Genomic DNA, 15,689 nt, shown 5'->3' with positions numbered 1-15,689 from the left:
GGCGGTGAAAGGTATAGCTTGATATGCTGTTTAATACTCGATAATGTTCTTCTAGTTAGGAAAGAGACTGCCTAAACTCCCCCAAAAGGTTGGAGCTGAGATTAGAAGGTATACAGTGGGGCAGATATTCCTAGTGTGGCCAAAACAGGAACTTCACATGCGCGCCTGCAGTCATTTCCTCGGGGCCTCCCTTATCCAGGTTACTCGCTGCAAAAAAAAACAAAATGGCCGCTTTCTTCAACAAGGACCCGAGCTTCAAAAAACAGTGCTGAAACTCGGCCTGGGGCTTTGCCACTGTAGTCTGCAGTACAGCTGATGCTTCAAGGTGCTGCACTCGAAAATAAGCCAGGAAGAGCACGTCTGGCCTCATGCATGAAATCCACAGGCAGCATCTGGAAATAGACGACCAGGGCAAAACATGTTTGTTTGAGAATAATGGCTGCCACTTTAAAGAGGTCAAATCCCTAAAGAGGCAATTAAAGCATGAGGCACTCTCTCTTGCTGACAGGATTTCCCCCCATAGTAACTGGCCTTTTGCCACCAGTGACCGGGGCAGTCATTTGCCAGAAGTGGAAAGAACTACCACTGGGAAGAAGACCTGTAGCAGCCTCAGCCCCACGCGACAATCGAGAGAAAGCAGCGGATCAAAATGCCAGCGTAGAAAACACCATAAAAACAATGCCTTATTCTATTAAGACAATTCAGTGGGTTGGCGCATCTGCTGCAGTGACTCTTTGTACCACCTGCCGATCTGATGTGTTAATCTCAGCAGGAACAGGTTGAGTCCGCCTTTCATCCTTATACGGCCAATTAAATGAATGATATTGCTCTGGGCAATATGTGACACCAGACTATTCACACATCCACGAACCTCAATAATGCAACAGAAAGTCCCAATGAAAAACAAGGCATGCCACTATGTCTTTTGGGTGGGAGACTGGCCCTAGTTCCACAGAAAAGGAATGCTTCCATATCATAGATGGAAGTCCCGGGTGTACATGAAAAAAAGGTGTTCTACCCAGTTTACCCCAGAGTCTGCGGTTGCGCTAGCATTTCCTTAAACACATAATGCAAAGAAACGTATGGCACTGTGTCGGTCCAGTTTTAACATCACATACGATACATGTTGTTGGACTAACTGAAAACACTATGCTGAGATGGAACAATGCATCAGCTTTCCAGGTGCGACAGACTTCTTCATCGGATGGTGCAGAGAGAAATGACTGGTAAAGGAAAACCCACAGGGCAGTGCATTCTGAAGCAAACTTCAATGACTGAAGGAAAGGCAGGTCAGGAATTGCTGTATTATCGAAAAGACCATAAAACTCATGGAAACAGGGAACTGAGCTTTACATTTAAAGAAAACAACTCGTGTCCACATGTAACTGTTGAACATAATATGTTGTTAAAGTTAGACACAGGCAGTGTGAAGGTGGGCCCTGGTCATTTCCTAAAATTACTGATTTTATTTTAAAAGGACATATTGAAGTGAACTGTTTGAAAACACATACATTGAAAGCAAGGTCAGTAGTGCATTTGCCCTCACCAAGTGCCTAAAAGTGTGTTTTGCAGCCTCTATGTAGTGTCGGGAAAATTGTAGTGATTTCAATGCTGCTGAAAAGGTTTTGTGTCTGGTATACGACATTACAAAATATGCTCCCCAGGTTTAACTGTGCAGTCTCCAATGTTACCGCAGTATTCCACAAGTTTCCCAATGGCTTCCTGACTTGCATACAGCATGGTAAATGCTAAATGTGTTATCTAGTTTTTACCAATGCAATGTCCGCTGTTTCCCAGTGTATCTCGTGCTCGGTAATGGGTGTCAACCATTGAAGCTTAGACACCCAAGATTCCCTTTGTTTGCGTGCTGTGCCCTCCCCATTAGGTGCCCAGAACAGTACTAGCAAACAGCTGCTGAAGGGAGAGGGTATTGCAGGGCTGTCTTCTCACTTTAATGTTGCGATTGCATTGCTGGGCCTGGCCTCAAAGTTGTTATTAAACCTATATCTAATGAGACTTCTATCTTCTAGGTTCTCCAAGTTATTGGTGCGTATCCTCCATTGCCTATGAAATAATGTACAGCTTGATGTATCAGGGTGGAATGCTTGGGTGGGGTGTTTTGCGACCACTTTGCTGTTTTTTTCTTAGTCTCCCCATTTATAAATGCTTCTAAGCATTTAATGTAGTCTAAGCAAGCATTTAATGTAGTCTAAGCAGGTAATGTACTTGGGCTAAATAAGGTGAAATATCCCTCGAGTCCCTCGGGAGAGGCGTAAGGGCAAATCTGGGCTCATGCAGTCATGGGTGGACTGGGAACTAAAAGAGGCCCTGGAAATAATTACTGGGGACCAAAAGAGGCCCTGGAAATAATGTTCAAAGTGGCCCCATATGACACATTTTCAGCAAGCCCAATGCTTTTCCTATAGAAAATTTGGAAATACCACACAAAAGAGGCCGAGGGTGCAGAGGCCCACAGTCAAACCTCCAGAGTTCCCGTTAGGCCAGTCCACCCATGCATGCAGTCACTGCGTAAAATCCGCCCCGTGCGTTTGGACGTAAACATGGCTTCCCTTTGAGGCGTAACTTCCTGCATCACTCTGCAGATACCAGGCCAGCTCCTCCCAATACCAGGAAATGCAAGTACGTACACAAAAGGTTTGCGTGCCCATCATGGCGGGATAGGCATATGCCCTTTTGCCCGGTCGTTCTCTGCCCATGCCCCAAGGAGCACTTTCAGATGGGGAAGCTTGGACTGCGAACATGCTCTTTTGTCCGAGGGCGCCGGCCCCTTGTGAAGGGTTGGCAGTCAGCCACCCTTTCCCACCAGCCACTCTTGGTGGGAAGAGAGCCTTGGCTCTAGCCTCCAGTAGCCATGTTGGCAATGGGTTGCTCTGCTGGTGCTTTGGCACCAATCTGTTCTGACAGCTTGCTTGCAACCTGATGGGTGTGAGGAGCCTTGATCCCATGGTCTTGACTCTCGATGTGTGTGTGCTGAGGGCTGTGGGTTGGACGAAGAAGGGGTTGGCTTGGTCCGAGCACAAGGTCCTTCCCTGTACCACCAGGACTCTCAATTGAGGCGTGGAACTAACACCAATCCCTATCAGTGGTAGAAGTGTACTGAAAAAAGTAGTGGAACTGTGGTCTCAGCAGTGGAGAGGGTAGGAGGAAGCATCGTGCAGCATGTGGTACAGTGTCGCGGCCGGGGCATTGCAATAGTCTAAGTGACTAGTAACTAAGGCTCCTTTTGCAACTTTACACTTGCACAGGGACATGAATGGACAACTCCTCTCTATAGAATGGTGAATATGGTCGTAAAAAGTAGAGGAATGGTAAACAGAAAAAAATAAAAGTAGTGGAACACCGCTCCCGACCGTTCCTGCTCACTTCGATCACTGATGCCTATACAACACCTGGTTGCAGTGCATGGAATATTGACATCTTTTCTTGCAGCACTTTACGGGGTTCCACAGCTTTCAAGGGGTGCTGCTTAGGGCATTCTAACTGCTCTTTTTTGGAGTGAGTCATTACGGCAAGTGTTTGCTAGTCCTTCCTCTACCTCCGTGGCAAACTCAGGAGGCCATTGCCTACTGATCTTGCTGGCATTCCTGTGTTCCATGGTTCTGAATGAAGATTGAAAAGGACCTTTTCCTTAACTTCCATAGTGACCACAGGTAGAAGTAATTTCTCTTGCATTTGTATTTGTATTTATTTAGTAGTAAGGATGTAATTTCAAACGGAAACGTGTTACACAGCATACATTTACAGATGGCAGAGGCGTTTTCTGGATTAGATGCCTTTGCCATATACAGACTGTGTTATGCTGGATGACAACAGACCGGGTAGCAGAGGTGTAGAGTGCCGGAACATAGACCTAGGGGCAATGATTGGAATACAGGCATACATAGGATATACAGTTAAGGCCTAGGGTAAGCAAATGCATGGGCAACATGTATTTATATGACATGTCACATATGGAAATATACATCCATGTGTGACCGAACTGGAAAGTTCAGGCAGGGGGAGCACAGAAGGGGTAGCATGGATGTTGGGGATGACCCCTCACCAGCTAGCAATGAGGTGGAGCTTCATTTTGGCAGTGAACAGTTCCAGGGATGGAATGGCTTCTTTGATGCCTGGAGTTGGGGCATTTCAGGAGAGGGGGTCAGATGAGAGAACTAGTTGAGGTGGCAGGAGGCACAGGGGCCGGGGACAGATACGTTGTGGCTAGATGAGGACCATAGCAACCCAGAGGGAGAGTAGAAAGAGATCCAGTCATCAAGTTAATGTGGGGGGAGACTAGGGATAGATTTAAAGACAAGGAGTGGAAACTTGATGACGGAGGAATTTTGCATGGACACGCATCTAGTGTGGTGCTGATATGATGAGGTGGGTGGGTTTTCTGGGAAGCTCGTAGAAGGTGCATGTAGCAAACTTGAGAACTTTGTTAAGTGGAGCAAAAGAAAAGCAGGGAGGACAGAGGACTCAACAGAGATCAGAGTGTTTGATTATTTCTGAGTGAGGTCTGGGTGATCTTCCTTCTAATGAGAAGGTTATGCCTGGCTGCACTGGAGGAGTAGTGATTAACTGAGAGAATTTAAGGAACCTCAAAATATAGAGGCTAGAGGGATGGAGTAAAGGTATCAGGAGGGAAGGAAATGCAAGATGGAGACTGGGGTTAGCATTGGAGGCAGGGAGAAAGAGAGCATCTTTCTTAGAGACGTTTAAAGTCACGCAGAGTGGGGCCAAACAGGGCCACGTGCCAGTGAGTCGGCTGGTGATGCATTGTGAGATAACAAGGTAGAAGACGGGAAAAGAAGATAAGGATCTGTGCATCACCCGAAAGAGGTGAAAGTGAAACTGGAAGTTGAAGGAGGACATAAGATGGAGCTGTTGAGGGTGAAGAAGAGCCTAGGACTCCAGAACTGAACATTGGGGAATGTTCACTAGAAAGGGTGCTTTGGAGAGTATTTTTGGAGTTCCAAAAGAAGGAGAATAAACAAAGAGCTAGCAGGTCACCTATTTGGGTACAGTGGCTATGAATCCAGGGGGAGGAGTGGGTTTGGAGGTGGGTGGGGGTGGCCCACACTGTCAAAGGCTCTTGAGAAATGAAGAAGAATGAAAATGGAGGAGAGGTGTCGGGGGGGGGGGTGCATAGCATCTTAACCTCAAGGTAGTCAATGATATGATGCATGTGGAGACTTCCCCTTGAGGATGATTTTGGATTTGTGGGATAAAAGCGAGGCCGGTCTGTCAAATGAGGGATTGTTGGGATCTGAAGCAGGTTTCTTTCGTTTGGATATCACTGTGGCTATTTGGCAGCACGGGTGGAGGATTCCTGATGAGAAAGGAGAGGGTAACGCTCTTTGTTTGGTTAGGGTGCAAAGGAACCACTGGCAGTACAGGATGGTTTGTCTGAGCAGAGGATGTGTAAGAGCACGGTAGGGGAGTAGGTAGAGGTGGGAGAAAAGTGTGAAAAATGAGAGGGGTGACTGGAGCAGGAGAGAAGGAAACAGGGTTTGAGAGAGATAGAAGGGCAGAGAAGTTGTCATATTTTTGTAGATTGATCAGAAGAAGTAGGTGGCAAAGTCATTAGCATAGAGGGGATTAATGAGTGTTTTTAGGGATGGGATAGGATGGCCTTCGTGTCATCGATAGCCTGTGTGGTTTCTGGTCGCTCTCTAATGCCATAATACATTAAAGCAGTGCTAACAATACCTGTGATAATACATAGAGGGAAAACAATGCACACAAATAGATATTGTTGATGTTGTGAAAAATGACAACTATATCTTGATAATCCATTTTGTTCTTCAATGCACATACAGTAATTAAACTAAACAAATAATTTGATTCACATATCTACTAGCATCATGGGTTGTTCCGCAAAATACCACGAGTTAATACTCAAAATATAAAATCAATTACAAAACATAACATTTTTCCTATAGTGAAACCGTACAACCATGTACACTTTCACACATGTGAGAAAATATCCAAATTAGAAGACATTAACAAATGGGATGGTCATACAATACATTACAATAAAGGAGGAGCTGTAGTTGTCTTGGATAAACAAATGTATATTAATGAATGTTTACATTTTTTTGTCTGATAATTTCAGCTACCAAGAATTATTTGGGGATCCCACTGAAAATATATTGGAGGAGATTAAACAAAGTAACAAAAGCCTATTAACGTGAATTAGAATTTTTGGTCAACGATAAGTCTAAAATTCCCACGTTTTATATTGTCCTTAAAATTCCCAAGTCTTTGGACGACCCACCAGGAGGCCCCATGGTAGCTGGCATCTCTTCAATATTAGTGCCTTTTATCAAAATGTGACCCTTATTAGATAAATCTGCTAGTAAAACAGATTCAATCTTATCTATGTTATTCTATTACAGGCATACTACATTTAGAAGAACTACCATGCAATCCCCATCAGGAAATCCTGCTATTAGTGGGCATTGAGTCTTTATATAATAGAATACAACAGCGGGCAACTTTGGCGAGGGTTGAAAACCGACTATGGCATTGACAAGATCAACCACAGTACAACATGTGTTTGTTATGTGGTGCATAGAAGTATAACTTACTAACAATTATTTTTAAATTATGGGTGCCATCCAGGCACAAATAGACAGTTCAGAGATGAATGCTTCAGTGGTCTCTAATTTGGCTATCTTTACGTTGAACGGTTTGAAACTTCAGTAATATATGCAATCATTTTCAAAGCAATCAACATATGGTTGCAATTTATTGATACAAACAACAAGAAAGGAGGAACTAAATGTCAGTCTGATATGCCCAGGGTTTCACCAATCATAAAATGCAAACACTATGTTAGAAGAGCTAAACGAAACAAGTTTTCTTTGTAATATTTTCCAGTTCAAAAGATTGCACTAACAGTCATATGAATATCCCTTCAGATAGACTATGCTAATAATTGAGGTACTTCCCTGTCTTATCTTTAGGTGTTGAGTGGGGTACCATCACAAGAACAGTGATTTCTTTTTAGTAATGCAGTCAGAGATCAGGGTTATCCTTACGGTTGTCTTTTCACCTATACAGGGGGCCTCATTTTAAATGGCATTTTAATTTTAATTTTAAGTCGTCCTGTTGAGTGTTGAAGAACATTCCACAGTGTCGAAATGCAAGAAAATGCTCCTTTTTAACTAACAATGTTGTATCCATATTTGGAATGTGTTTTGTCCACATCTGCTTTTACCTGCATACTGTTACCTCCGATACCATTGTATGTGCCTATTTATCCCTGATGAATGGCCAGCAATTAGCATTAGGGACAGAAACATGTAGGGTTGATTACTAAATGCATGCATTGAAAGTGGTGTATCTTGTAATGTCAGACCATGTAATATTGTTTGTATATGTTCTCTCTTGAAATCAATTGATGCGTTTCTAATTTTCATTAATGTTTTGACATTTGTTTTTGTTTTGAAGTTATTCATCATTGGTCTTGGTTTAAAAGCTTTATGAATTTATGAATTGATCACATATCTCTTTATATCTTTTCACATAGCCGAGGTGATTTTTGATGAACTAGCCGTACCGAGTCACTTGATTGCGTCCCTTTTTTTAAGAGTTGCAAATAATGATGATTCTAAGAAATGTTATTTTTTTTAGCTCTTCTAAATAGTGTTTGCACATTATGATAGGTGAAACTTTGGACATACCATACTCTGACAAGTCCCTTCAACGTCATATATGTGATTACATCCCTTTGTGGATTGCGATTATTTTTGTAAAATAAGGGAGGGGTGTTTTCCATGAAGGAACAAAGCGCACAAATACCAGTTTCTACGGCGGCGAGTGTTCAACCATTAAAATGAATAAGTTACAATAACACAGCAGATGGTGTTTGAAGTCCATGGGATTAAATGAGCTGCCCGTGAAAATATCCTAGTAGCTGACAGATTGATGTCCCGGCGATCGGCTAGGCGTGACATACATGCTCAGAAGTGGATAAAATACAAATAAATGCAGAGAGGAAAATATTAAACATGGTTAAGCAGCATGACCCATAACAGAAGTTATTCAAAATGTGCCACGGTGAGATAGCGCATTTACTGGTGCAAGACAAGGAGTGCCGGAGAAGGCGGACTCGCAAGAACAAAAGTGTTAGAACTCAAGAAAATTCATGGCAGCCATAAGATGGGCTGTTTTATTTAATTAAAAACAAAGAGCGATACATATATTCCTCTACCCCATCTGCATCTATATTTCTTCATACCCCGGAAGTTCAAGGATAGCCTTATTTCATGCCAACCGATAAACATGTACCCTAACCTCACTGCATGATAGTTTTAGTGCCAACCAATGATATTTAAGAATGGTGATGTGGCACCTTTCATGGGATGTCTCCTGGGTGGGACCTTAGACATGGGCCCTTCCAATCATAACTGGGGAATGTATACAAAATATATGTAGCTTAGCAAAGGGAGCCAATGAACAGTAGAGATAGGGTTTTCTAACGTTGTGGTCACGATGACATCAGAAGTGACTCTTTTGTACTATATAAAGCACTGTTTGTCTGTAGAAATGTTGGCTAATCTTGAGTGAGAGCTTGCCTGTTGATCTTGTTTCCCCCCAGCTTTAACATATTGCTAATAACGCTGGGTTACCTTGCATTTCTGCATGCCACATCCTCTGCGTCACCCCTTTATGGGCAGATATCAGATAGAGGGACTTGTTGTCTTTTAGGCCCCTGATTAACACTATACTATACTTCCCTTCTGTAATGCAGATAATTCATTATCGTTCTGGCAAATGCATTTAATATGAGATTTATGCAGACATTAGTTGTAAGCTAATCATGTTAGTTAGCAGGGATATTCTGCGATTGTATAGGTCAGGTGAGCAGTCCCTCTGAATACATCCTGTAAATCAGTAAACTCGTTCTTAAGCAGATCATTGAAAAGATACTCGGCTTATCAGAGGGAAAGCCTTGGCACATTCCAACCATGTTATGGAGTCTAATGCAAGCATTCCTTCCCATTATATGCGGATACAATAGCTCCACTATCTAGTAATATTTACTATTTTTCTCTTCATTTTGAACAGCAGAAAAAGCTGTGAGATCTACTATTCACCTGTAATTGTTGCTTTACATTATAAATGAATGTGCATTCAAGCAGCAAAAATGTATCTCTATACCTTACAATGGAATAGTATCTTAGGGAGATCATGGGAACAGCTAGTAATGTTTTTTTTATTTAAAGATCAAAAGAGTTTAAGAACACAGTTTGTTTTAAGAGAGTTATTAGCGGGTGGCATGATGTCTACTGGGATTCAGAGTCCCAATCCAACAATGAACTCAAAGAACCTTTTAACAAGGACCACTGCATGCTGGGACCTGCAGTATAGCGTCCTAGGCTGAACAAGAAATGACCCGCGTCAGGAACAGGAAGGAGTGACTTCCAGAGTTGAGAGCCCAACAGTTTTCCACCAGGGCACATTGCCCAGCAGTAAACCACACCCATTGTGCTGGAGCGATGCAGCTTAGACAGCTTGTCAAGACCCGAAAACAGCGATATGCAAACCACCGGGCTCAATAACCCCGGACTTCAAGCAACGATTCACCCTACAAACAGGGCATCCAGAATAGGCTCAGGCGCCGCCCTGGCCCAGTTCAAGATAAGAAATGTGATATTCAACGAATGCACAATAGACTTTGGGGATCAAGTGGCCATCGAAGCACTTTGATATCCGGCTGGACGGTACCTCATACTTGTCACTGACCATGCGTAACTTGTAAGGGTGTCTCGTAACCAGGATACCAATGCTTGAATCCTAAAATGGTGTCTGGTTTTACAACCTTTCCATTTTTCCATACTCCAGAGAAAGCAGAATTGGATCAAAGACATGGACCGGCTCAACAGAGAAAATTAGTCCAGGCAGAGAGACATGCTCTGATCAGTGGAGCTGGATGAGAGAGCAGAGGTGGTAAGAAGGAGCCAAAAATATTCCAATCAGCACCGACACACCGGACCAAGAAAGGGTGAAGCCGGGAGTCAAAAGCTTTTGGCCATGAATAAATGCTGTCCCTTGGAGTATTAAGTTTGAAGACATTGGAAGAAAACACGTTTGGGTGAGACATTGTTGTGTGAAATGCTACACTGAGAGAGATGTCAGTGTGTGAAAACACTGCATGCTGTGATCCTGAGTGCCAATTCCTAGAATTAACTTTTAACAGGAAGCACTGCATGCTGGGAACTGAAGTATAAAGTCCCTATACTAGAATGGATGAGAAAGAACCATGATCAAGAACCGGAATCTACTAGAGTCCAAACTCACAAAGACAGAGGACAAGACACTAAGAGGCCAAAGTGCATGCTGGTACTTGGAGTTTAAAAACCGATAACATCTTGACGAGGAGAACCCAGTGATATGACCACCGAAAAACTACCAGTGTCTAATTTAAAAACCCTAGTTAACTAACAATAGAGCCTATGTTGACTGAGACATTGCTGCCACATCACCTGTTCCATAAAGACAGCTGCCCTCTATCTACTGCCACTCACCCAGCTGTCCATTCAAGCTCTGGCATCCATTTAGCTAGTCCGCCACCCTCCTGCTGCCACCATTTGCAGAGGCCCCTCTATTCCTGCAAACATTTAATGGGGAAGTCACTTCACTAGACTGGGAACCTGCAAGCCCCTCAGAACGCAGTGGAAAAGGCTCTATTCTGGAAGGGAATTTGCACACAAGGGCACCCAAAGACTGAATTCAGAGTGACTCTCGCTCTGCCACTCTCTCTTTCTCTTTCTCTCTCTCCCTCTCTCTCTCTCACACACACACACACCCCCACACGCCGACAACTTTTTATAAAATCATTATCATGCCAAGATTTCGATACATGATGTAAAAATCAAAGTATGCATTCTCTATGTTACATTTTCCATTCTCTTAAAGTGGTAGAAAACAAATAATCTAATTCCAAACACTTGTTTCTGAGGCTCTGACTCCAAACGTGGCTGGTAGTGACATCTACTGGTAAATAGCAGTATTGTTACTCGCCATCTTTTGATTTATTGCCTTTGAAATTAGGTCAGAGAAGTCCGTTCATGGAGCCATGGGCGTAAATTCAGGGGGGGGGGCAAGGGTGTTTGTCCCCCCCAACTTTTGTGGCACACCATTTCATCCCACTCATTTGGCAGGGGCCCCTTTCATTTAGATATAATCCCCCCCCACACAACATTTTCAGCAAAGTTACTCCACTGCATACAGCCTCCTTCCCTTGTCCCCAAACCCTGGTTCAGGGACATTTTTTGAAGACTTGCCAGGGTTCAGCCCCAGCTAGACCTGGCCTACTTAAAGCCCTCCCTCACACCACACACACATTTATAGACATTACGCACCTTGTTGCCAAGTAGCATGATGACGACATCCTGTTGCGCATACTCGTGGATCTCTGTCAGCCAGGCCTGCAGGGAAACAAAGAGAGCGAGAGTGAAAAGGCGCCAAGCACCGGGTGTCAGTGAGCAGACTGATGATCTACGCCATCCCCAAATGCAGTCTTGCACTGAGGTCAGTTTTGTATAAGAAGGTGAGTAGATTATGCAGTGCGCTCTTCCCATTTGCTATTAGGTTTTGGATTATGGATTGGTTAACTAGGTGAGGGCCAATAGCTGCACGGCTGCATAGAGACTGGTATCCACAAACCAGTCAATGAATGTGTTGCTAGGTCTGGAAAAGATCTGGGGCTAAGCTAATGTCGGAACATTCGGGACTGGGGGCTAGGTAGCCTTGTGGCTGTAGCTCCTGAGATTCTAACCAGGGCTACAACCAAAAGACCAGGGGCTATAGCCCCCATAGCCCCCCCATAGCAACGCCTCTGGTGTAGGTAAATGTTCTGTGTTCTATGTTAGCCTGTGCACTTGGCTTAGTGTTTCTATTGATATTGTCTACTAAATAAGTTATTATAATTGTTTTGGTTGTTCACAATATTTTTTAGTTTATTCAAGTTCTAAACAGGCATTCATATAAACATTCCAAACATCAATGCTAATACAGTAGTGCCAACAAACTCCGCTAGGAGGCAAGTGCATGTGTTTCGCCCTTGCTCAGGCTTTTTCAAGGCACGATTAAAACAGTTCATTTAACAGTTAGACGTTATTGTCCAACATTTATTTTCTGAAGTGTGTCTGTCTTATCTAAACAGCATTCATATTAGATATACATTTGTCTTCCTCTTTTTGTAGTCTACGATGCTGAGTAGACAAGTGTCTTGTATTTATTAGGGTATAAGGTAAGACTGTATTAGTTGAAAGTTATTATTTTGGCATTTTCCTAATGCTTTCTGGGTTTCTCGGTATCCGGGGCCCCCTGAGGTTGCTCATATTGTGGTCCCTTCTTCTGTTTCTTTTTGTTTCGGTTCCTTATCCTGGTTAAATCTTAATTTCTGTGGTTACGGTTTCCTCCTGCCCCCCACTTTCAATGAGGTCACTCACCTTATTGTATTGTACAGGACCGGGATTTTGGGGGCATGGACACAGACACCTTTGAACAAAGAAATGAAGGGATCCAAGAATCTCTGTTCGCCAGATACCCCTCATCCCCACCGTCCCTACCTATAGCCTCCACTTTCAGCGAGCAAAATAGGCATTGCAATTCCCTTGAAGTTCCCGACTCTCTTCCTCTGCGCCTTAATCAGAATACTTCTAGGGAAACATTAGCAGCCCACCAAGAGGATACTTGAAAAGGACACACTTTAGCAAAACTAGACACTATTCTATTTATTTATCTATTGGTCATCTGTATGGCGCCCATACACAAGTGTTTCAAGGCACCACAAGGCAAAAAGGGTGGGGAGGGAGGACAGAGGAGAAATAACATCAATACATGGTCCTACTAGGCTTTATTTATTTTATTTATTTATTTATTTATTTGTAACGCGCCGAAGCTCGCAAGCATCAGGGCGTGAAAAAAGACACAAGGACGAAGATTAACGGGACGACAGAAAAAGAGAGCAGAGAGAGAAGGAGCAGAAAGATGGTAACATGATGCCGTGTAGTAGTTGCCTAATTATTTGAAGAGAAAGGTCTTCAATTGCTTCCTAAAGAGTTGGATGGTGCTTTCCAGTCTAAGGCTGCAAGGCAGTTTGTTCCAGTGGGAAGTCACCAGGCTCGGAAAAGCTCGACCGAGACCAGTGGCTTTACCTGGAAGGCTGGGATTGATCAGTCCTTGTTTGGTGGATCTCAAACTACGGCTCAGCTCATACCAGCTGAATTTTTTCCTGAGGTACGCTGGCGCCGTGCCATAGAGACATCGGTGGGTTAGGGTCAGTGATTTAAACAGGATCCGTTCCTTCAATGCCAACCAATGGAGATCATTTCTGTCCTTGGTGATGTGTTCAACGCTTAGATTTGTTTGTGATGGACCTGACAGCGTTATTCTGGATAATCTGGCATTGTTTCAGGCAGTTGTTGCTGGCGCCAAGCATTAACGCGTTCCCATAATCCAAGCGAGACAGAATGGTAGCTCTCCCTATCGTGGCACTATTCTTGATGTTTAGAAATGGTCTGATCTGGCAGAGAAGTCTTTGATAATATTGACAACTTCGCTTTAAATAAGCGGTTTGGGCTTCTGTACCTAGGGAAGATTGTAAATAAATACCTAGGGTTTTGACCTTATTTGATACCTTAATGGTGGAGTCTTTTATAGTGAAGGTGGAATAGTCCGAGCCAAGATTGCTTAAGGCTTTAGCGCTTCCAAAGGTCATAAGTTCTTTTTTGGAGCTATTAAGACACATCCAGTGTGATATCATCCAGTTTTCAATGGTGTTGTAAATAACCGATAACTTCTCGTTGTCTAAGGAATGGTTTCCACTCAACTCTAGAATGAGCTGTGTATCGTCAGCGAAATTGGTGAAAAAGATTCCAAGCTGAGATAGAAGCGTACAGAGGCAACGGATATATAAGTTGAAGAGCAAGGGGGAGAAGCTGGCTCCCTGAGGGACACCACAATCTACAGGTTTGGGTGAGGTGGAATGACCTGCCCAATAGATTTTTGAATTCCTATCTTCTAGAAATGATGATACCCAATCTATTGCATCATGGGAGCAGTTACCAGCTGCGCCTAGGGCCTCTCGGAGCTTTCTGTGATCTAACAAATCAAAAGCCGCCGAGAGGTCCAAGAGGATTAACAATCCTGTTTTACCTCTGTCCAGGATGCTCAGCATTTCTGTCTGCAAGTCCAACAGTGCTGACACTGTGCTGTGGGCACTTCTAGAGCCCGATTGTTGGGGGTGTAGCAGGCTGTGTTGATCTACATAATCTTGCAGTTGCTTGGTCGCTATTTTGTCGAGTACCTTCAGGAGAAAGTTACAATTAGTAATGGGTCTGGGGTTGGTGGGGTCTTGTTGATCTAGTCCAGGTTTCTTGACTAGAGGGGTGACTGTGACTGTTTTAATTTCTGTCGGTACTTTCTGGTCCCTGAAGGAAGCATTTGTCATGCGACAGAGAAAAGGGGAAAAGATTTCAACATTATCAAGAATCAGTTTTGGAGGTATGATGTTTTCGGCGCAGGTGGTGCAATTTATGGAAGAAAGAGTGTCATTCATGTCTTCAATGGAAACTGGTGAGAATGTGAATTTAGGGATGTCTAGAGCAGGATACGTCACCTTGGGTTGCGCAGGTGGTGACGGATCCGAAGTTTTTCAATTTATAATGGAGTCTCTGGCTTTTTTGATTTTATTCGAAAAGGCAAGTTGAACTGCTTAGCAGTCGGTCAAGGTTGGTTGAAAGGGTGAGGAGAGAGTGGGTGGTTTTTCGAAGGATTTTAGGATTTGGAACAATTTTCCAGTGGAGTTAGAAGCACTGGTAATTTGAGTATTAGAGTATTCTTTTTTTACTTCAACCAGTTTGGCTCTGTATAAGAGGTCGCATTTTTTCCAGTTTTCTTTATTTTCCTCTGAAGGGGTTTTGCGCCATGTTCTTTCTAATTTCCTTTTAGCTATTTTGAAAGTGCTCAATTCAGGTGTGTACCAATGCTGGTGGTTAGGGTTGGGGCGAGCCTGTTTATTTTTAAGTGGTGCGTGTTTGGTGCTTTGTAACATTCGGACCATGCAAGTGCAGTGACAATAAGTGCAGGGGGAGGGGGCATGTTAGGGCAGAAGGCCTGGGAAGGGGAGGGGAGAAGTGCAGGAATGCTGGGGCCCAGGGGCTGGGCAAGTGCTGAGGGGAGCCTAGGTGGGTGAGTACCAGGGGAATCAGGGGTAAGGGCCAACTAGTGTGAGTATGGGGTGGACCAGAGTCAGGCTAGTCAGGAAAGGGAGCCTGAGAGCAAGTGCTGGTTAAGGGGTGCTGGGGAGAGTGGAAGAGGAGGACCTGGCCCCTGTAAGGCACATAGGGACCACGCACCAGTCGCAGCAGCAGGGGGACATTGGCAAGGGTGGGGGGGGAGAGGGAAGGAGGAGGAGAAAAGGAAAGTCTAAGAAGGGATATGGGCGGGAGCCTAGAAGCAGGCCCAAGATAGGAGCAGAGCTCTGGTTAGCAGCCTGGCAGTAACTGCTGAAGCATGGACATAGTAGACAGACAGTCCATGAGGAAGATACCATAGCATAGACAGAGAACACAGATTAGAAATGACCAGGAAGGTGCAGGTATCCAGACATAGACTCAGTTTAGAAGAGGGGCAGGTTTCTCAAGAGGTGTTACCATAATTGAGAC

General features: G+C 43.9%; 1 protein-coding gene across 1 annotated transcript in view; it reads right to left on the bottom strand.

Moving 5' to 3' along the window:
- The window catches only part of RAB26 (RAB26, member RAS oncogene family), a 1,605,669-nt gene that overhangs the window by 181,331 nt on the left and 1,408,649 nt on the right, over positions 1-15,689 (bottom strand). Inside the window, exon 6 of the mRNA XM_069647333.1 lies at positions 11,379-11,444. Coding sequence (XP_069503434.1) covers positions 11,379-11,444 — 66 coding nt within the window. The remainder of the gene's footprint in view (positions 1-11,378; positions 11,445-15,689) is intronic.

Source organism: Ambystoma mexicanum, chromosome 2q (assembly GCF_040938575.1).
Source record: "Ambystoma mexicanum isolate Mex_15411 chromosome 2q, UKY_AmexF1_1, whole genome shotgun sequence".
NCBI lineage: Eukaryota > Metazoa > Chordata > Amphibia > Caudata > Ambystomatidae > Ambystoma > Ambystoma mexicanum.
This window is presented reverse-complemented; position numbering and strand designations above follow the sequence as displayed.